The sequence below is a fragment of the Lineus longissimus genome, chromosome 2 (assembly GCF_910592395.1).
Source record: "Lineus longissimus chromosome 2, tnLinLong1.2, whole genome shotgun sequence".
Lineage (NCBI taxonomy): Eukaryota > Metazoa > Nemertea > Pilidiophora > Heteronemertea > Lineidae > Lineus > Lineus longissimus.
In genome coordinates, this window is record NC_088309.1 from 12,579,322 (window position 1) to 12,602,427 (window position 23,106).

Consider the following 23,106-nt stretch of genomic DNA (forward strand, 5'->3'; position numbering starts at 1 on the left):
ACTACATAATCCGCGCTCAACCGTGAAATGTTTCGACGTACTGTGAATTGGAAGAGACCCCTATTGGCGATTTCGTATAGCTTTATCTTGCCTACCTAGCTGTTACCTCTAGTTCGTTTAAAGTTGTACCACTGGCATTGGCCTCCATTGCTTTCAAAAATGTTTATTTTGTGATCACTTTAAGGATGCTGCAGATAAATTGGCAGCGAAGCTACATGTATTACAATACATACATGAAAGTTAGCTATTACTCAAGAAGTTAGTTTTCAACCCCTCATAACATTACCTTGTAATTTTTAGCATACAGTTCTCAGTACAGTAGCACCTGTGCAGTGAGGTTGGATTTTATTGCTCTCGGGCCTCTGCAGTTTGCATGGTGTGCATTATGCAATCTACTTCGTTATCCCTGACTCTTATAAACGTGATGAGCGAATATCAATGAAATTGGTGTGTGCGTGCAAAAAGCACAAGAAAATCCAGTGAGTCTAACCTGTAAAATAGTGTTAAACCATTCCTCGACAGAGCTTTTCAGACTCCAGTCAATTTAATTTTTTCAAATTGACCTTGGATGGACAGATTTTGTCTTGTCAATTATCCTGTCCAAATTGCAGTTTATTTTGTCTATAATTTCAGCTGTTTATGTCATTTTCTTCTGCTAGAAATTCACTGCGCATTGGCGTGCTATTAGCTAATTAACGGTGCGACCTCCTTTTTACTTCCAGATGAAGAAGACGAAGAAACACACAGTCAACCGGACAAGAATGAACTCCAGAACACACTACGAACACTCACGTCTAAATTAGAGGATTTAAACACATGCAATGAACTTATCGTGAAACATGGCGCTGCTCTCCAAAGGTCACTGAGCGAGCTGGAGCAACTGGACAACCCATCTGATGCTTCATCTAAAATCAAGTCCATTAATGAACGTGCTACACTATTTAGAATTACTTCCAATGCTATGATAAATGTATGTATTTTCTCAGCTCATGCCCCATTTATGTATTTTTCTGGCTGTCATTGACACCACTTATTTTCTCAAGGGGGGGGGGTTATAATTAGATTTAGGGTCTCCTTATTGAGACAAACTGTAGAGATTGAGACATCATTGCTCATGATGGCCAAGTGAGACACACACACCATAGCCCCCATTCCATAGAAATTTCGTAATGATTTATATCATGTGGGTAAAATGGTAAATTGACTGACTTCAATATGTTGTCACAGTATAAAATTCTGATGTATTAAAGTTGAGAATTGTCTTTGTTGGAGCTGTTATAGTAGCATTACTCCAAAGTTAGCTCAACAGTTTATAAGGTTGGTGTCTCCATGCTACCAGTATGCTGATGGAGTGCAGAGCTTTGCAGTATTGAGTAAATATCTCATCTTTGCTGCTTTCTTCTGAGAGAAATTGATGTGATCCAAAATGCCTTGAAGCGTTGCGACCATACATGCATTTGATGCACCAATCTGCTTTAGGAGGGCCAATCAACCTCTTGTACTGCTTTGGAGGTTAATTAGCAATTAAAAGGGCAGACTAATAGCGGGATGTAGTCTGGCATATGGATTTACAGCATGTTGTGTGCCAGTGAGTTTATGATCGTTTTTATTGTCGTCGTGGCTTAATGCATTGATGATTGTTTGATAGATGGTCACAGGTTAGAATAAAGATTGTAGCTTGTGATTAAAACATCACGGGCCGAATTTACAAAGGGTGTTTAGCTTAAAACAGCGTTTAATGTCTGAATAGACAGAGTCAGGGCCTTGCAGGGTTTCTTCATGAAAACCGCATTAGGCCCTGAAACTGATTATGTAGAATTTACACGCGTCTAACTCTTAAACACCCTTTGTAAATTCGGCCCCAGGTCTTTTGGAGCGTTGACGGTCTTTGTATTGAAATGTTTCTCCGCTTTGATCAGGCGTAAAACTCTGGCTGCAGGCACGCTACCTACTAGATCTAAGAGGAAATCATAGTCGTACCAAACTTGGTTTGTTTGTTGGTTTAGATGTGCCTTTAAAATTTTTTGAAAAAGTATGATGACATGTTTTGTGGAACACTTGTTCGATTTGCCGGCGGCTGCAATAAAAGGTAGCTGCCAAGCTAATCAAAATCACAGACCGTCTTATGAAGTCCTGACTTATTTAGGCTTTTCTTTGCCCTTGGTGAAGTTGTAGTAATGAATGATGGTACAATTGTTTCAGGCCTGTGCTGAATACCTTGACCATGCCCAAGCTCAAGGCAAACGATGGCAGAAGACGCTGCAATACGAACATGAGCAAAGGTTAAGACTGGAGGAGATGGTCGAGCAGCTCGCTCGGCAGCATTCTTCCTTTGAAAAACAGGCCCGCAAGTCCTTGGCTGCAGCATCTGTGGGCAAGATGGAGGGAAGTCACGCCCAGGGATTATTACAAGGTAAGCGACGGAGAGAAAAAAAGTGGCTGTATATTAAAGTCGAGGTCGGCTGTAGCTTCCTGCTTACAGACATCTTACGGCAATCGCAGCTGCAGAAGTAGACACTCTCTTTATCTCCCCTTTCTGATTCAAAGAATGCATGGTGGTGTCATCCTGAGGAAATCGTGGGTTAACCCTTTCGCTGCGCCGCTCAAAATTATTTCAATATTGATTCCTTGCTGCCCCCAAAATACTGTAAAAGCCAATTTTAACATAGGTAACTTTGCACATACCCAAAGTGTCTCCAGGCTTGTGTATGATCTTCACATTTAAGTGTTGGGGTGTGAAAATGTAATGGCGCGAAGATACATACACGGCTCTAAAGCAATCCGGATACTAGGGCGGGGAGGGAGGGGAAAGCCAATCTACTGCAGTGGCTCCAGAGCCTGCCATCGTACACAGGGTTTACATTAACCTGTACACGCCAAACTGTCTTCCTTCTGGGTGTCCATGCGAGACGAAATACAGTTCGCTCAATCACCGCCAGGATACACTTTGGATCATGCCCTACTTCATAACTCCTTTCCCAATACTTAAACAAAATTAACTAATTAATCCGCCATAATTAATTATTAATTAGGGACTAATTAGTCCGGAATTCGAAAATAAGGTAACGAGAAATTGTAACTTAAATTCTAACATTGCTTTATTATAAGAACTCAACACTGTATTTTAAATTCCACAGAAGATTACACGGTATGGTTTTAGTATGATGATGCATGTAGCGAAAAGGCGAGGCCACACTCTAACCAACACAATCATGCAATAATTACAATACGAAAATGCATAAAAATATACATCGAAATCTGCTCAAGGGAACGCTGCTGGGAAATTATCAACATCGCCAAACTTAGTGTAAAGTGTTTTAACCGCTTCTGGCCGACGAGAACTGTCAGCCAGGGCTTCGGACACATTAGCCGCTTTTACCAAAATATCTGACCGACTGTAGTACTCTGCTGATGCCTCTGTGAACCAACCAACATGAGACATTACTTCCGCCGGGCTTGAAGCTGCCCCCGACAGAAGCAAAGTAATGGAGCAGCCGGCTCTTAAGCCGTGAGGGGTCTCACCCTGGTTGATCCCCAATGTATTTAGATAAATCTTTAATCTATCGTAAATTGCACTGTACGAAATAGGCGCATCCAACACTACACCGGCTTCTGAGACTGGACGGAATAAATATCCGACCGTAAGATCCACCCCCCAGGTTTGTGCCTTGGAGATATACTGCTGAACTCCCTTTACCGGGCAAATAAGATGATTTGGACATTCTTTAACAATGAAGGTATTCACTTTGTTTACCGAAAACGATTTCCCATGGGAATGAGAGATTACAAGACCTGATTCATCGGGTAAGCGTTTAACTTCCTGTGTTTTTAAAATTCCCAAATCACTCGCCCTATCCCCGGCAAAGAACTGCATCTTGAGAAAAGCTTGGTCTCTGGACAAAACGAATTGCTCCCTAAGGGATAGATCTGGTCTTTTAATCTGGTTATCGATATATTTTGAAATAGCTTGAAGCTTATCCATGAACAAGGGTTTTGCCTGCTTGGCAACTACGTGCGAGAAACCTTGCTCTCGTTTGACACACTTCAAATACGATTTCACAGGAGGTGAATCAGCCGGATTCCCAACCCCGGAGAAAATATCCCACGTGCTGCCCCTGTCGGTTTCTTCAGAAATAATGGATTTCAGGGACCGGACTAATCCTTCTAACGTACCGAAGGCAAGACGGGTAGGACACCCACAGTGGAATTTACCATGATGCCCGAGGAATATACAGGAAGCATTATGGATCTGTGTCCTACCGGCTTTGTCTTTCCATACTAAAAATCGTGTTAGATCTTTTGGAGAAACCCGTTCCAGGGTTGGCCTCATAGGCAGTTGTGCCAAAAATTGCAACAGCTCGTTTTTTAGGGATTGCCTTTTCTTCATAAGGGGGGTTGCGGAAGCCGCCTTATCCAACTCCTGGAGCCGCTTGTCAATTGCCCCCATGTCAACGCTGATTTTCTGAAATAATCAAGATTAAAGCGTCATCCACAGAGCGTCATCCACATTATGATGTGCAGCTAATTCGAAAAGCCATTAATGGCCATCTCAAACCGACGTTATCTCTGATGAACCCCTGCTTGGAGGGATAATATACTACGCCCTTTTCTCCTTTAACCCCAAGGCAAACCTGTGAAATTATCCTGGGCTTTAATAGTGGCCACCATATTGGCGCAGGTGACGTCATGGGTAGCACAAGCGTGCAAACTGGGATTTCCTGCTGGATCAAAAACTGAATAAGGGGTAGAATGACAGCGATAGGTGGGAAAACGTAAGGATTTAGCTCCTTAGCTATTTCCTGGGCGAAAACATTTTGACCCGCTGACAGAGGTGAAGGGTGCAGGGTAAAATGTCTCAAAACATCGCCCTGTATTGAACGCATTGCATTTGAGTCACATGCCATGAGGTCTACTCCGTGCGGGCCATAGAGTAACTCCAATTGGAACCATTTTTCACTTGCCAACATAGTGTCCTGAGCTGAAATCGCCCTAGAAGGAGCATCTGCTGGGTTTTCTGCCGAAGAAATGTACTGCAAACGTAAATCAATATTTAATTGCTGAGTAAGATGAAACAATTTTATGAGCATTTCATTTAAGGCGTTGTCCTTGCAACCCTTGTTATTCCACGACGAAACTAGGCTTGTGTTATCGACTTTAACGTCTACCCGGTGGTCTTTTATATTTGTACTCAATGCTAAGAGGGAAGAATAGAGGGCGTCGGCCTCTTTGACATGAATCGGCCTTATATCATCTGCAGCCCAATAATCACCTAAAGTATGACCAACCTGTGGCCCTGATAGAGTGACCGCGCCATAGCGATATCCCAAAGCATCAGTAGCCAGAGCGTAATGTAAATGTTTTTCTGGTCTCCAAGAAAAATGCCCATGCCAATCATCCAAAAATGCCCAGAATTGTATCTCGTCCCGTAGGGGGCCAGAGATTGGGATGGTTTTACTGTTTTTCGAAGCTTTGGCTATTGCGCTAAACAACTCTCTCGTAAATAGTTTTGCGGCCGGAAAAACCAACATCATAGAAATGCATTTACCCGCGAATCTTTGTAGCGTTTTAAGGCTGACGAAGGGCTGACGAAGAATTTCCTCGCGCAAAACCTTAAACTTCTGTTCCTTATCAGATGGCAGAAGAAACGCCTGCCTGCTAGAATCTACTAGAAACCCTAAGGACTTGAGCGCCATCATAGGTTGCAAAACACATTTTGGCAAGGAGAACGTGTAACCTAGTTCTGTAAGGATATATAATACCAAAAAGACCCAAAGCAAAGGAATGCTTGACGCGTCAATATTCTTAGGGACCACGTAGAATCTGTCGTCAATATACTGGATGGTTGGGATCCCCAAATGTCTTAAGAAGGTTGTAGCTGCATAGCCTACAGTTTGATAAACATAAGCCGATGATTTCCATCCGAACGGAAGCGTCGTACAAACTAGGTACCAACCTGCCCATTCCATGCCAAAATACGTTTGCGAAGTTTGCGATAATTTAATATGGTCATACCCCGATTTTTCATCAGTGGCAAACATGAGAGCATCTTTGTGTACCAATCGCGGTACTTCTTTCAATGTATCTAATGTGAAGGGAGAATCCTTAATCCACAGGTTAAGGAATCTCTGGTCATTGCATAATCTCGGCTTTGAAGGTTCAACTACCAAGGGCATGACTACTTTAGGGGGCGGACACTCCCCAACTTTGCCCCAAACTCTGACTGAACCTGCTTTGATTCTATCATTCAAGGTTTCGGAAAAAAAAGCAGCTTGTTTCTGACAATGGACAGAGTTAGGAAAAAAACTAACTGGGGGTTCGTTTGAATTGTATTTCTGACCCTTGAATTCACCCTTAAATGGCCTAAAGAAAGAATGCACATCAACCCCTTTTTCCAACCAAGTGTGAACCATCTCGCTCTCTGGGAAATCGTTCATTATGGAACTCCAAAGTTCAATATTTTGATGCAATTGTCCAGCGACAAAGTGTTCAGGGTCCCTTAAAGGCAAAGTGTCCAAAGGCACCGGAGTTTTTTGTAGAAGTAATACATCATTTACAACCTGATTGAGTTTGAATTGTTGAGCTGTGAAGTCAGGAGAAGTTTCCCCAATGGTAGTCCAAGACGCCTGTAACCTCTTGACCTTTTCGGCAGCAATTGGATTAAATTTCACCGCATATTCCCATTCTGGAATCTCTGGCTTAAAGTGCCCCAGTGAGATAGTAGGGGGGATTCCTGCAAGAACCAAAATAAAATGTAGAAACATCTCATTACAGGCGTATCAGACTATCAAAGGGAGAACTTCTCCTAACTCACAGCTCGCGCGAACTAGGTCCGCAAGGGGTAAGATCCCTTGAGCTGAGAGAGAGGAAGATGTTCAAAATCAAAATTGCTTTACTTATTAACGGTTTTCTAAACAATACACTTATACCACTTAGCGTACCGGACTATTTTACCTTAGACCTATTTCTTGTTGTCAAATTGGGCCTTTGCCAACTTCATCTTTTCGCATTCTTTGTACCAATGCCCAACCTCACCGCAAAAATTACATGGGCCCGGGTTATTTCTAGCATAACCATAACCGCCATAACCCCTGCCGCGACCTCTACCTCTGCCATACCCATAACCCCCGCCATATCCCTGACCGTAAGCGGCACCATAGCCACCAAAGCCAAACTGATGCTGGGGAGGTGGGGGAGGCTGCGCGTAAACATGCTGAAGGGGGGAAGAGGATACGGCAGAAGAGGTAACCGGTGGAGACTGTGACCTGGAACGAAGCGGCTTTTTTACCAACTTTTTGGCCTTTTTGCACTTGGCTAAAGCTTTCATTATTACGTCAGACTGGCCTCCACCCAATGCGGAAAGACAAAAAGTGGGGATATCAACAGTATCTTTGAAACGTTCAGCTTGTTTGCCGAGCTCGTAAAAGAGGTGCAAATCTTTGTGATCTTGGTCCTTGGCGCACGCCACTAGTTCGTCTAAAGTGGCTAGGATGAGGGTAACGTTGGGCTTTACTTGTAAGGATAAATTCCTCACCTTCCTCAGGACTGCCTCCACCGGTTCTGCCTTTCGGTTCTTTTCTCTCTTTTCTAGTTCTAGAATTCGTTCCCGTAAACGCGGCGCGGTTTCCTCATCCTGTTCTTGACGGTCGAGGCGAGGGGCTTTGGCTACTGGTGCTTCGTCTTCATGCAATTGTTGTCCAACGGGCTGTCCATACTCGTTCGCAACCACAATGGCCGAATGTAGCAGCAGGCGGAAGTTGCCTACCGAATCTTCTCGACCTGACATTCTGAAAAAATCTACCGCATCTTCACCCGTGAGTTCCTGAAAGGCTACTGCTATGTCGGGGACGTCCAATTGTTCGGTAGGGCGGTTGAGGCGTATACGAGCAAGTGGGTCCGGGAGGTCGTCGTCCTTGAAACGGGCGAGAAGCTTCAAAATGGGCAGCAAATCTCTGCCCACTAATGAGTGCCTTTTCCGCAATAATATGTTATTGGAAGCCATGACAGAAAACTTCTAGGAGCGAAGCAATCTAGCCACGGCCTAGAAGGGAGTGAAACAAGATTGCCACCAGACCTGAATTTAAACTCACGCCCAGAGATTATGAATGGGATTATAAAACCAGTTGAAAGGTGTAAAAGCCAGTTAACAAAGGATCTCCGGCGTGCACAAAAGGGCGTGTCACGTAACACGAATCACGCGGCGAGCTTGACGGGAAAGCGCATGTGCGCACCCAACCCTCGATATGTTACATAATGTAAAACCTAATGTTTTGCTGCCCTAGCAGACCTATTTCCATAATGCATTTACCTATGCATTTCCTATACCTCTGTATACATGACCAAACCGAAATGGCCGCCATACCAAATAACCAAACTGCCAAGTAACCTAAAACTTGGAACCTTCACTATAGCTTTATAATAGCCCTTACCGAACTCTAAATTTGGCAAAAGGACGAGCACAAACTTAGAAACGGGATAGCTGTATAGAAAATCTAAAATAGCGAGAAATAGGCAAAAAACGGAGATAATAACCTGAGAGCGCACAAAAAAGCCGACCGTAAGGTGAACATGCGAGACGAAATACAGTTCGCTCAATCACCGCCAGGATACACTTTGGATCTGAGGCCAATATACAGCCTGAAGGAGAAGAGATAGAGCTTTGGACTATTGGAAAAGGTTGTTGGGGACAGCATGGACTTTCAAATTATGCATTTGTCAATCACCTGAAATTATGTTAATTAACTAAATAACGCTAATTAGTATTAATCAACGCGGAGAAAAACACCATTTTTAGCTCACCTCTTAGCAGAGGTGAGCTTATCCCATACCGTGGCGTCCGTCGTCCGTCGTCGTCGTCGTCGTCGTCGTCGTCGTCGTCGTCGTCGTCGTCGTCGTCATCGTCGTCGTCGTCCGTCGTCCGTTAGCAGGGCACGTTTCGTAACTGTTAGAGCTATTGAGTTGAAACTTGGTACACATGTACCCTTATGTAATGACACCTTGGAGACCAAGTTTCGGTCCGATTCGTTTCATGGTTTGGCCACCAGGGGGCCAAACGTTAAAAGTGAAAATATGCAATATCTCCCTTAATAGTAGTCGGGAAATTTTGAAAAAAATATGGTAGGTACTTCTAGCAAAGGTGCATCATATATCCTCCGGGTTTTTGATTTGACCTCCTTTTCAAGGTCACAGAGGTCAAATGGTGTAAATTGGCCGTTAGGATGTAACGATGGCACGTTTCTAAACTGCAATGACTATTGATACCAAATTTGGTACACATTTACCCCTTAGTCAGGTGATCTCAGGGACCGAAGTTTGGTCCAATATGATTCACCACTTGACCACCAGGGGGCAAAATCCAAAAACCTTAAAAATGTGATTATTCCTTAACTTCTTGCCCGATTGCCACCAATTTGATATCATGGGTACATCTAACCACCATACAGTATATGTCACACAGGTTTTTAATTTGACCTTCTTGTCAAGGTCACAGAGGTCAAATGGTGTAAATTCGCCGTCAGGCCGTAACTATGGCACGTTTCTTAACTGCAATGACTATTGATCACAAATTAAGTACACATGTACCCCTTGGTCAGGTGATCTCAGGTACCGAAGTTTGGTGCGATCTGATTTGCCGTTTGGCCTCCAGGGAGGGGGCCAAATCCTAAATTCTTCAAAATGCCATTATTCCTAGTAATGACTTGCCCGATTGGCACCAATTTTATATCATAGGTACATCTAATTCTAACAACCATTCAATGTGTCACCCAGGTCTTCTTTGATTTGACCTACTTTTCAAGGTCACAGAGGTCGAATGTACTGTAAATTGGCCATTTTGGGGAAATTGTAATTGCTTGGACCTACATCAAACCTAACACTACATGACACAATACCATGCTCTTTATCCATCTTTCCTCCACATGAGGTGAGCACAATGGCCCTGGCCATTTCATTCATCTTGACCCAGGCTATCACTATCATCCCCCTCGGACCCTGAATCATGCACACTTTCAATCCCCATGCACGCTGTGTTCATCGACATTATGTTCAGAATCATAATCACTAAACAGACTCGTCTTCTAACGCCTCGAGTTCACTATTTCATCAATTATTGATTCTGCAGTTCGTCGAACACGTGACTGAGGCATTTAAATTTGTTTACAAAACTTTGGACTCAAAATATCGCCTAAACTTTGAATAAAAACACCGAAGTTTTCACCTAGAAATCGGAAGTTCTAGCGGTAAACAACATGGCAGGACACCTAACGACAAGTTCCTGTACTAATTTGCTATTGAAAACATCGTCTGATTCAGGTCTCTCCCAAGTCGCAGTTCTGCGTACATCCGCACAGATCGGAAATTTTTTTTGGTCGCAAAAATGCGTACATCCGCAGCGAAAGGGTTAATAATCGCTTCTCCGGCCCTGCAAACCCTGAGATATTCGCCCTCATTTGGTGAAGTAGCCAGCGCAGAAGTAAGTGCTCCCATTTAGAGCATCACTTACATTTGAGTCTGGGAATTTCAAAAACAATGTCCAAACTCGCATTCATTCTCCGGCGCAGTGGATAGTAGTGATAGAAGTGTGGTGAGGCATCCTACACTATGCTTGAATGTTATCGCTGATTCGGAGAATGACTCGCATTGACCATGCCGACACATAGAGAGGACTGTCTTCTTCGAGGTGTACACTGCAACCTTGATTGTAAGAGTTCTGAGTGCAGTTATCATTCCTACAAATCATAGAAGTACTGTACTAGAACCAAGGTTGATAGTTTAATCTCGGTGCTGACTTAAAGGTGATGTACGTCTGTACATGAGGGCAAATGTCACAGGGGTTTGTGTGCAGGGCCGGAGAAGTGAACATTGACCCCTTATTTCCTCAGGATGGGTGCTGATTGGTGCAGGTCACTTCAAGTCCATCAAATACCAGTCCATAGTCCATGGTTAGCGTCCAGCGACAAATATTTTGCAACTGTTTTTGTAAATGTTTGAGCGGTTAAAAGTGTTTTTGATATTCAACATGGTTATGTATTGTTCATCATTGTAACCTCCCTATAATGTGTATGCTTACTCTCTTTTAGTTATAGCAGGGGGTCCACCCCTATCGGAAGATGAAGATGATGATTTTTATGATGCGTTGGAACATAATGACATGGAAGAAATCAAGGTGACTCTTCCTGAAAAGAAAAAAACACACAAGTAAGTGATTGTGTACAAAAACATTGAAAAAATGGTCATGTAAATTTTGCACATTTCAAAATAGTAAATCTGAACAGATTGTTGTTTTAAATTACAAGATGGACATTGTTATCCTTTGAACTTTGAAATTATTTAAGGTAGCAATCTATTCTAATCCTAATCTAAATAAACGCTAGGATTAAGAGATGACATATTCTTCTGTCCATGAGTAGCTGTTTCTTGGTCTTGACGTCAAGTGCAACAATAAAAATTGCAATGACTGTGTGATACATTTATTTGGAATCAGTTGGTCAATAAAGTGTGTGCTTGGTTTAATGAAATTTAGTTATTCATTTGGAGCTCCTGCAGTTATTAGAATATTCCGATTTGAGGACTTGGATATCCTGGTATCACTTGATTTAGGTAGTGTACATCAAATATTGAGTCCAATCTGACTTTGGTGGGAACTTTACTATCCTGGATGAATGGGTGAAATTTTATGTATTTTCTGTATTGTCTGACCCCTTCTCTGGTTTTTGGCTTAAATTCATTTCATTACAACGAAACATATTTATGTTTTGATTAAATGGCAAATGCCCACGTTTGGGCTATGAAACCAAATAGATCATGATGATGAATGAAAAAATTAAGAGCATTGGTGACATTTGTGGTTGCCCTGGTATTTTCTATTTGCAAAATCTTGAAGAAGCCTGTTTTAGTCCATTGGATAGGCTTGCCAGGCTACTGCCTTAAAAAGCTCAGTTTCAATTTGGTGTTATAATGAATTAGTGAATAAAGCCTGGAAAAAAAGAATCTTCTGCCTTCAATTCCTTCTTGACTGTAACATTTTCAAACTTATAAGTTCCGTTATTTCTCTCTGCATATCTGCACTTGTTAGAATTGGCAGATAAAGGATTGGATGAGTTTGTAAAATAAATTGGCCCGAAAGTAGTTCTCGTATAATACAATGTATCATCTGTTTTTTGTGCTGTTGGTGTGATCTTATTCTCTCTCTCTTGCTTTGCTTTCAGGCGAACGGGCAGTGGTGTGAGTATAGATAGTTTAGGAAGGAACCTGGGTCAGATTGACGACTATGATAGTAGCGAAACAGATTCAGAAGCGGTGGAGGCCAGAGTGATCATGAGTAAGAAGAGAAGTAGTGCCAAGTCGGTGAGTTACCCTTATGATAAGAGCTGTCAAATGTAATTATTGCCAAAGGTGCACACTTGGGTTATTTTTCTTTAAGATTTGCATCTTTGTGGTGATCCGGAAGCTGTATTATGTTGCATTCCTTACAATACTGGGGGTAAGGCGTTCCATAGTCTCACTCTCAGTTGCTGCAACTTGGAAGGCACGAGCACCAGAAAACTCTCTGTTTTGTATTGGTGCAGTATGATTTAAGAACCTGAGATAAGGAGCACAATTTGTGCAACAGTTGATTGTCAGCAAGGAGATCATGTGGATACACTGGTCCTACGATGTCGGTGTTGTCTATGGGCAATGACAATACTGGTACAATTCCATGTACCAGTGTACTGAGTCTGCTATTCACACTTTTTTCCTTTAGACTGGATACGGGACTGGTGTTTGTTAGTAAGATCTTTACATTCTAGATGTACCGTAGTTAAAACCTTCACCCTTAAGATAATTGGGAACTAAAAGTCATACCTTTGAACTTGACCTGTGCAATACACGCATTAATCAGTGATAGATTAGGACTTGGCTAATTCTCTTTATATGTTATTTTCCAGAGGGACTCTGCTAAATCCCAAATAAGGACACCTAGCCAAGATAGTGACAAGTTTAAAGGAGAGAAAGGTTCAGAAAGTAGTGGCTCAGGAACACCTTCGACTGTTAGTAAATTCGGCAACCAGCCAAAACGAAAACGAAGGACGACGATCATGGAGAAACCTAACTATAGTATTAATCTGTGGAGTATTATGAAGAATTGTATAGGCAAAGATCTCTCAAAGATTCCTATGCCTGTGAGTATAAGCTACAGTAGATGTGTGTAGGGTTTTAAGGCCTGTCAGGATAATTTGGCGTCCTCACTGTTAGGACCAAGGTCAACACTGGCCACAAAGCATGTCAGAGTATTAGAGATGATGTCGAGTGTAACATGCAACGATTTTTATCAACTTTTTCAACAAATTTTTATTTCCCAATGGTGATTGTTTGCCATTTACTACACTTCTGTTCACCAGCACTATCATGATTATTATAGGCCCCAGATCCCGTCTGGGGACTATATTGTTATCACTGGAATTCTCGAAACTGTCATTTTCTTCCACGAAATTAAGACATTTATTGCGGTAGTCCAGCAAAACGGCTAAATAAACCAGAAATCAATCACCCTTACACCACCAAGCCCAATTCCATCTATGGACTATCGCAAAAGTATTTTAAAAATCCTGAGTATTTCGATACTTTTGAAGCATTTTTTTGCTCAGATATGATACCGTCTTCTCCCAACATGCCGAAGCCCCGATTCAATCCGACATGCGCAGAGGCGAGACGCTGATACATTAGCATAAGCTCCGCCCCGTCATAATGACGTCATTATTCTCACTCGCAGGAGTTGGTCGAGCGATGGGACGATGGAGGTACTATTATAAAGAAACCTAATTCGATTCATGGACTATCGCAAAACGATTTTTCAAAACTCAGAATATTTCGATGCTTTAGATGCATTTTTAGCTCAGCTGACTAAGTCAGCCGAGCTTGTCAAATAAGTTGTTCAGTGGCGTCCGTCTGTCCATCCATCCATCCATCCATCCGTCCATCCGTTAAACCCATGGTGCACATTTTGTAACCGTAAAACCTAGAGACTTCAATTTTGCATTTCTGGATACTTCTGGTCAAACTCTACTTTCAAAACAAAATTTGTCGCCATTCGACCTACTTCCTGCGAGCGAGAGTGCATGAAGGAAACTGGCCTATATCGGCCTAGGAGCAGCAGAATTAGTCGAAATATGCTCTCATATTAAGATAAAATTCTTGAAAATCTATTTTATTGAGATAAAGTTCAAAATTTTAACAGGAGAGGGCGCTACCTGCCTTTTAATTATTTCTGCCGATTCAAATTCCCGCCCGATGACGTCAGCCATCAATGAAGTCTCCTATTTGCCAGTTCTCAAAACATGGCAGCTACACAACAAAAGCAGTAGCTCCAGGAATAAATCACTGTTCACTTCAGCTTCGTAATCGATTGTACCCCCACTTTATTGTGTTTTGTGTGGTGTTCCTATTCAATCAACGATGTAAGGCCTTATTATGTTGGTTTTAATTGAGAAGGTGCATTATAAGCGGCGTACGAAATACCGAAGCGGAGACAAAATGGCGGCATGTTGTTTACGCCTGGAGCTCAATCACACTCAAGCACTCAATTTTCTGCTTAAAAAGTAGTCTGGTAGGCGATATTATCACTAGTTCGTTTCAGTGGTAGTCATAAGGTCTTTAGAGACTACTTTCAGAAATGAGTTCTTAAAAATTTGGCCACATTTCTGTGAAACCGATATCGGAAGTGCATGCTCTGTTCGCGATGACATCGCCGATGTATTTTGAAGTGGAGAATTCCCACAGTATGTGCAGTGAATCGGCATGATTCTGTTCGCCTATTAAGTTTTAGTTCTACGATTCTTTCATGAGTAAAAAGTAGACATTCTAAGCAATACAATAATGTCACTCCCATAAAAATTGATTGGAAATTGAGGGAGCTACGGCATTCTGTTCGGCAACTGTCAGCGCTGAAAAAATACATTGCATACTGTACAATACCAAATGGCACATTTTAAAAAGCGCTCATTGGACAACGTAGGGAATCACCAGAAATGACGTCATCGCTGGTCTAAATAGAAAACTACGGTGGCGCAGTAGAGCACAAGAAAAGGTTTAGCATTAACTTCGTCATGCAAGCTTCAGCAACAAAACGATTTCTCATGAATGATTTATTTGATCATCATCAGCTTGTTTCCCCTGATAGATAAAAAAATGATTTACAATTTCCATCAAAGTTTTCTATTTTGTGTATAGTCACATGTTATTTAACTGGCAAGGAGCCAAGGAGTTTTGAATATTCGCGGGAAAATACTTCGTACTTGTAAACGAGGCTATGACAATGAGTGTCCTCATTCATGGCATAAACTTCATGTTTCGGTAAATATTTTCATACGATGATTTCACCCGAATTATGGTCAGGATTGAGGAATGAACAGTGGCATAATTATGTCAACCAAAAACATTGGTACCGTAGTGAACGCAAAAGGATATTAAATACCATGGAGCATGCCATTTTCATGCATAATGAACTGAACACCGGGAAGATATTAATGATATTAACTCAGCTGAGCGCCAGGCCCTTGGGCCTCTTGTTATGACTCCAGCTCCTCCCTCTGGGAGCTGGAGTCAGTATTGTTTTCGCTCAGGTGTCTCGTACAATCAATCACGTGACCTCTCCAACACTCGATAATGCACTCTTTTCGTCCAGGTTTTAGGCCAATCTTCGGCATGAACATGAAATCTAATAAGCGCAGTACTTAAATCAGATGTTTCTCTCGCCTTGAAAACATTCCTGGGTAAAATCCATTGAGATTAGCCTAGTTAATCTACTTTTTTAGCTCACCTCTTAGCAGAGGTGAGCTTATCCCATACCGTGGCGTCCGTCGTCCGTCGTCGTCGTCGTCGTCGTCGTCGTCGTCGTCGTCGTCCGTCGTCCGTTAGCAGGGCACGTTTCGTAACTGTTAGAGCTATCGAGTTGAAACTTGGTACACATGTACCCTTATGTAATGACACCTGGGAGACCAAGTTTCGGTCCGATTCGTTTCATGGTTTGGCCACCAGGGGGCCAAACATTAAAAGTGAAAATATGCAATATCTCCCTTAATAGTAGTCGGGAAATTTTGAAAAAAATATGGTAGGTACTTCTAGCAAAGGTGCATCATATATCCTCCGGGTTTTTGATTTGACCTCCTTTTCAAGGTCACAGAGGTCAAATGGTGTAAATTAGCCGTTAGGATGTAACGATGGCACGTTTCTAAACTGCAATGACTATTGATACCAAATTTGGTACACATTTACCCCTTAGTCAGGTGATCTCAGGGACCAAAGTTTGGTCCAATATGATTCACCACTTGACCACCAGGGGGCAAAATCCAAAAACCTTAAAAATGTGATTATTCCTTAACTTCTTGCCCGATTGCCACCAATTTGATATCATGGGTACATCTAACCACCATACAGTATATGTCACACAGGTTTTTAATTTGACCTTCTTGTCAAGGTCACAGAGGTCAAATGGCGTAAATTCGCCGTCAGGCCGTAACTATGGCATGTTTCTTAACTGCAATGACTATTGATCACAAATTAAGTACACATGTACCCCTTGGTCAGGTGATCTCAGGTACCGAAGTTTGGTGCGATCTGATTTGCCGTTTGGCCTCCAGGGAGGGGGCCAAATCCTAAATTCTTCAAAATGCCATTATTCCTAGTATTACTTGCCCAATTGGCACCAATTTTATATCATAGGTACATCTAATTCTAACATCCATTCAATGTGTCACCCGGGTCTTCTTTGATTTGACCTACTTTTCAAGGTCACAGAGGTCGAATGTACTGTAAATTGGCCATTTTGGGGAAATTGTAATTGCTTGGACCTACATCAAACCTAACACTACATGACACAAGACCATGCTCTTTATCCATCTTTCCTCCACATGAGGTGAGCACAATGGCCCTGGCCATTTCATCCGTGTTATAAAATCTCTGCCGCTGAATTCTATAAATAGAAACTATTAACATCGCGGCAGTGTGGTATCCATTGTGCGCCCTCCCACTTCACACCATGTCAGGAAGTTTTACGGAGAGGGAGGGCGTGCGGTAAGAAGAATGGCCAAAATGACATCACGTTTTCCTGGCAATGCCTCTTGCGAGACCAGTCAAGCATTGGGAAAGCATCTTTAATTCAGACAACGTTAGAACTAGAAAAACGAATATGTTAATTTGCAAAAGTAAAAGCAGATTTCACCACTAACCAGTCAAATTGGAATATGACGGCGCAAAATGTTCTCGCTTTCCTCCTGCTTTCCTCCTCGCTTTCCTCCTTTGACTACAGTCGAGTTTGTTACTCGGTTTCTACTCGGTTGACATGACGACAACCTGGGGACTATCAAATTTGCTACCAGCAAATTTCGGAATTCTAGTTTAATTCTTGCAATTCCCACAAATGCAGTATCAAATGTGGAGGCTACTGCCAATGAAAAAAAATGAGCAAATTCGCCAGCTTCTAGCTTCATGTCATGGTTCACACTATTCTGTCTTGCCAAAACACTAACACGTTCTCTTTCATTCTGTCGCAGGTTAACTTCAGTGAACCCTTGTCCATGCTCCAGCGGTTGACTGAGGACTTTGAATATTCGGAATGCTTGGATAGAGCAGCCCAATGTGAAGATGACTGCGAACAGCTTGCCTACGTCGCTGCATTTACGATATCATCCTATTCTACCACCACGCAGAGGACTGGCAAACCATTTAATCCACTGTTAGGTGAAACGTTTGAATGTGATAGGACAGATGACTTTGGCTGGCGAGCGCTTGCTGAACAGGTCAGTCCAACTTTACTGCTTATTGTACATTTTATTGTAGTATAATATAATATTAGACAATTTATATCTAGCGCTCGAATTATACAAGCAGATTCTCAAGTGCTTCACAATGAAAAAAACACCTTAAAGAGGTGGCACTTAAGTAGTGTCTTAAATTGGCTGATGTTTCATGCCGTTCTTACAGTACTGGGAAGACTATTCCACAGTTTGGTGGCAGCCGAACAAAGCGCACGGTCACCAAAAGATATGCACCGTGTACGGGGCACCACATGTAGCAACTCGGAGTCGCAACATAACCGAGGTGAAATGGGCTGCCTGACCTTGATCATATCAACCAGATACTGTGGTGCATTACCCTGGAGTACCTTAAACACAAGAAGTAAAACAGTTGCACTTGGTGCTATTTTTTTCTTCGGCAATGTGCCGTTTGTGTGTGTTTGCCTTTTTAGTTTTGATATCATCGCCCTATGAGAGTTTACCATTTCACTAGGACAGACAGGCAGTACGGTCCACAGCATCATAATACATTATATCGAATGACACCGTAGAAAGCTGGAGTCAACCAAATAACAACTTTATTAGTGGAGTGGTTAACTCTTTTGCTACCACACCCGGTATATACTGGGCCCTTACACAGCGTTCCACTGGCCTGCAGTAATCCGTACGGCTAAATGTTTGCCAAGTTCTTTCGTTCACCAGAGTCCCTACAAGTTTTTTGCTGGTTAGGCCTCACCTGAAATAGCGAGGCTGCACTGAATTCAATGCAGACCTCGTCCCCAAGATTGGGTAATGCTAGCTATTTTACAAAGAAACTTTCTTAAGCCTTGTTGGGATCTAAACCGGGTACAGGGCTTTGTACAGTACACTTCCAAAACCCTGTGATAGTTAAATGGTCAAACAGCAGTAATTTTGTGTTAATATGTAATGTCTTTGTTCTTTTAGGTCAGTCACCATCCACCAATGGCTGCCCAGTACACTGAGGGTAGAGGTTGGACTTGTTGGCAGGAATTCACAATGTCTAGCAAATTTAGAGGGAAATATTTACAAATTATTCCTTTAGGTAAGTATTAAATTTGTATGTTCCTTTTAAACAAAAATTGTTGTTTGATAACAAGAATGACCAAAGGCTTTATTAAACCAATTGACACAAGTCACATAGGCTATCTACAATAGAGCCGAAACATACATAGAAATATAGACAGGACATAGATATATATATATATATATATACATGATAAATACAAAAGGATAAACAGTAAGTAAATGCCAGGAGTTTACTACCACTTAGGAAAAGACTAGAATTAGTTATTGAATCTTCTATTGAATGCCTTATTGACAAGGTCAAGAATAACACCCTTTCCTTCTCCCAGGGCTGGGAAGGTTTTGAGGTGTTTATGAAGAACTTTATGTCTGACTGATTGGTATTCAAATTTTAACCTGGCATTTCTTTAACTCCCTTTTGCCTTTACTGAAATTAGGATAATATTTCTTTCTCAGATAAATAAGGGCCCGTTTGTATATAATTCAACATGCAAGATGCACCAAATCCAGTTCATGCTAGAAGCTTGCCAGGAATGTGGCATTTCTCCTCTCAGATAGAGAGTGTCATCTGTCATCTTATACCATCTTTCCTGTTGGAAGTTACAACTCTCTATGCTCGTATGTCTTCAGGAATTGCTCATCTAGTCTTCAAGAAAACTGGCAACCACTACACGTGGAGGAAGGTGACAACAACAGTTCATAACATCATTGTTGGCCGACTGTGGGTTGATAACCATGGAGAGATGGACATTCTCAACCATAAAACGGGTGATAACTGCCACCTCAAGTATTGTGCTTACAGTTACTTCTCAAGAGAAACACCCAGAAAGGTAGGAAAATACCATTTACTGTTTAGCATGGTTCAATCGCAGGTTCTTCCCATCTCAGAATTACAACAAGTGAAGAAAAATCATAGGGCATGCAGTCTCTGGCACTGGTGTCGTTTGCCATTTGGCTACGATACAAAGGGGCTGCCAAGTCTGATTGTCAGCAGAAAAGGACCCTTCCAAGGAACTTCTTCACTATGTCCACTGGAATTTATAGGCGTGTGACAATGCCTGTTGAAATTCCACTCGTTTAGGGATTGGGGAAATCTCCAGCCTCTATCAGGACGTTAGAAACTCCCATTGAGGAAAACTTTAAATTTGTTTACAGTCCATAAATGTTTAGTTTGCCGCCATTATTGGATCTTTACCCTGCCACTTGGGAACAGAGGACAGTGATTTCAAGTTCTCATTAATGCCTGTGAAGCGCCAGACATGTGCTACTAACATGATTTTATTCCACACTATTTCATCCAGAGATGCTATAGTAAATTTCTGTCATTTTATGAAAGGAACCTTGAATTTTGGTTGATATTATTATCTGATTGAAGTCAAGCTATGATGTTTGCATTTTCGGTACAAGTATCAAATATACCCATCATTGTGAATAAATCATGCAAAAAATGTCATAGGCTAAGTCATTTAGTTGAATCAGGAGCCCAAGCTGATGTAGTATAAATGGAAAGGATGATAAAAAACCATACTGAATATGTTTTGATGAATTGTTTGCTGCTTCATAGGTAACTGGTGTGATCACAGACCCCAATGGTACTGCTCGATATGTGCTGAACGGAACGTGGGATGTTCAGATGGAAGGTGCTCCAATCGTTAATAGCACCGAGTCCAACAAAGGCAAGCCAGTCTTTGAAACCGGCCCTAGTAAACTTCTCTGGAAGAGAAGGATGCTACCGTGAGTATTGTGTTTGATTGAATATTTAGATCAATCTGTCGTTCTGTTTTTTTATCCCGCTTGGTCATAGACCAATAGGGCTTATGCTGTGCTCGGGTTGGTAAGTGGTGGTCTGTCGTGCGTCCGTCCGTGAACTTTTTGCCTTGTCAGCACTCTACTGTCTTCATTCTTTTAGGGATGATTTTCATCTTCCATATGTGCATATATGGGCCCCAGATCTAGCCCAATTTCGATTTTGAGTGCAATTCGATTCCTGATTTGGCCACCATGGGGCTTTTTGTAAATAAACTGAAAATGGGTGTTTGTTACTCATGCTTTGCGCTAGGGTGCTCCAATTTTTATCACAGGTACGTCGCTTGAGGATACATCATATATAGTAGGGGTTTTTGATTTGGCCTTGTTTTAAGGGAAAACTAGGTCAAATGGCGGAAAATGACCGATTCCTCATTGGTGCCCTTGTCAGCACTCTAGCTCCAGTGTATTTCATCAACAGTGCTTGATGTACACATATTGTAGTAGTTGCATAAATGTGCACACAATAGAAAAGTTCGATATCCTCATTAGTCTCAGCAGCAAAAAGTGCAATTAAAGGCCACGACTCCTGCTTTTATGATTGCATGACATGTACAGATCCTCAAAGAGTAGACTTGAAGCTCCGCATTAAATCAAGTTTGATCAAAATTGAAGCACCCAGTCCAGAGATAAAGCAAGATTAACTGTTTTGTTTACATGTTATGTAACAGCCTTGGTTAGGTTTCTAAGTGAAGTCAGGCGGCAAGTTTACTGACATAGATCAGACTGATGTTTGATTTCTTACTATAATGGTATAAATTTGTCTGTATTACCTTACCTTATTATAGGGTATATCGAAGTTAGAATTAGAAATACAGACTAACAGACTTCATATATCAATTTTAAGAGCATTCATTGATATTTGTCCTCCCAAGTAGGGCAATAGCCTGATTTACATCACAACTTTTGCTGAACCCGCCGCCTGGCTCTAACAAGCCAGTTGCTAGCCTGATTAGGTAATCAAGTTGTCAAACACATAAATGGCTATATCTTCAAAATGGATGGAGCTAATTGCATTGGGTTTTCTGTATTGTATAAAGTGTTAGGTACACTTTTGAAATCATCTTACAGCAGAAAATGGCAAAATACCTGGAGTTATGGCCTTTAAAACACCAAATCCACCATAAGAATAGTCAATACCCTTCAAACTCCTCCTGATAATGATCATAAGAAAGAATTCTGCACAAAATTGTCAAATAAAAGGAGCTTTTAGATGGGAATGAATCTACAACTGTTTATCGGTAAATAGACTGAAGCTTAGCCAAGTTAAAATTGGAACATAATAGTTTTTAAAGAAAAAGTAATATAAGGGATTTTGATCGAGGAATTGATAACAAACTTATGGTAGCCCTGTCAGTTTCTCATCCAAACAAGGACGATGGTTGCAAATTGAAGCTTCAATAGACAATTTAATTGACCACCTGAAATAATTGTTTCTTCAGGCCTGGAAGTGAGAAGATATATTTCTTCACCTCGCTCGCCGTACAATTGAATGAACCAGAAGACGGCGTGGCCCCAACTGACTGCCGCCTCCGGCCTGACCAGAGGATGATGGAAGATGGCCAATGGGAGGAGGCCAATAAGGAGAAAGTTCGCCTCGAGGAGAAGCAGCGCGCTATGCGGAGGAAGCGTGAGCAGGAGGCAGAGAAATCGGCTGCAGAAGGTCAGTGTTCCCCTGGTTGACCTAAACATCATTTTTTGCCTGCTGGAACTTCAGTAATCCGCTCTGTATGCAAAGCAAAAAGTCTTGCAGCAGATTTGTTGCTCTGAAAGGAGGAGTTGTGGGAATTACTGCCTGCCCGCTATTGAAAATTACAAAGTTCCCTTGGCAGATGAGGCTTTAGATTTAATACCCAAATGTGTACGCAGACAGTCAGAAGAATGTTTCTGTACATGTTCTGTTCTATCCAGGAGCGGCCCTCGACACAGAGACTCTGTCTCATTAGTGCTGGCCATGCCAGTGAATGTAGACAATGGAACATTTTTCATAGAAAATATTTCATTACATGAGTTTCAAAGCTTAGATTAATCGGAAAGGATGACGTGCCTATCAAGCATGATAACGAAAAGATTGAAAGTAACACCGTTTTCATGATTGACTGTATGATTTGGTCCGAGGACCCGGTACTTGCTTTCGGCACGTACTTTGCCTTTATCAAGCATGAGCAAAAAAGTGAAAAATCCAAGTTAATACATGCAATGCTTTGTAGAGTAAACACAAAAGTTGTTTATACACGAGATTGAAAACCACAGAAAAACAATGGGATCAGAGTTTAGAATAGTTCCTTTAGAACTAAGATTAGTTGCTTTATCATCCTTGGCTGATTCGTAGTTGGAGGCACCTCATCCACGGGTGCCATCGAACACTGGGAATTCCAGTTATGGGATCTTGCGGTGTTTGCTGCACCGAACAGTCTCTACCAGGTGAATGTTTGATGATGTTCTCAAAATATAGATCAGTGTGGGATGGATATAAGTATGTCCATTC

General features: G+C 41.8%; 1 protein-coding gene across 2 annotated transcripts in view; it reads left to right on the forward strand.

Annotated features, from left to right (window-relative positions):
• LOC135482644 (oxysterol-binding protein 1-like) overlaps window positions 1–23,106 on the forward strand; it is a 46,641-nt gene that overhangs the window by 16,642 nt on the left and 6,893 nt on the right. For both annotated transcript variants that reach the window (XM_064762885.1, XM_064762886.1), the window contains 10 exons: window positions 723–970; window positions 2,203–2,413; window positions 11,076–11,193; window positions 12,204–12,342; window positions 12,924–13,157; window positions 17,526–17,771; window positions 18,714–18,831; window positions 19,443–19,642; window positions 20,377–20,546; window positions 22,061–22,281. In XM_064762885.1, the coding sequence (XP_064618955.1) occupies window positions 723–970; window positions 2,203–2,413; window positions 11,076–11,193; window positions 12,204–12,342; window positions 12,924–13,157; window positions 17,526–17,771; window positions 18,714–18,831; window positions 19,443–19,642; window positions 20,377–20,546; window positions 22,061–22,281 (1,905 nt within the window). The remainder of the gene's footprint in view (window positions 1–722; window positions 971–2,202; window positions 2,414–11,075; window positions 11,194–12,203; window positions 12,343–12,923; window positions 13,158–17,525; window positions 17,772–18,713; window positions 18,832–19,442; window positions 19,643–20,376; window positions 20,547–22,060; window positions 22,282–23,106) is intronic.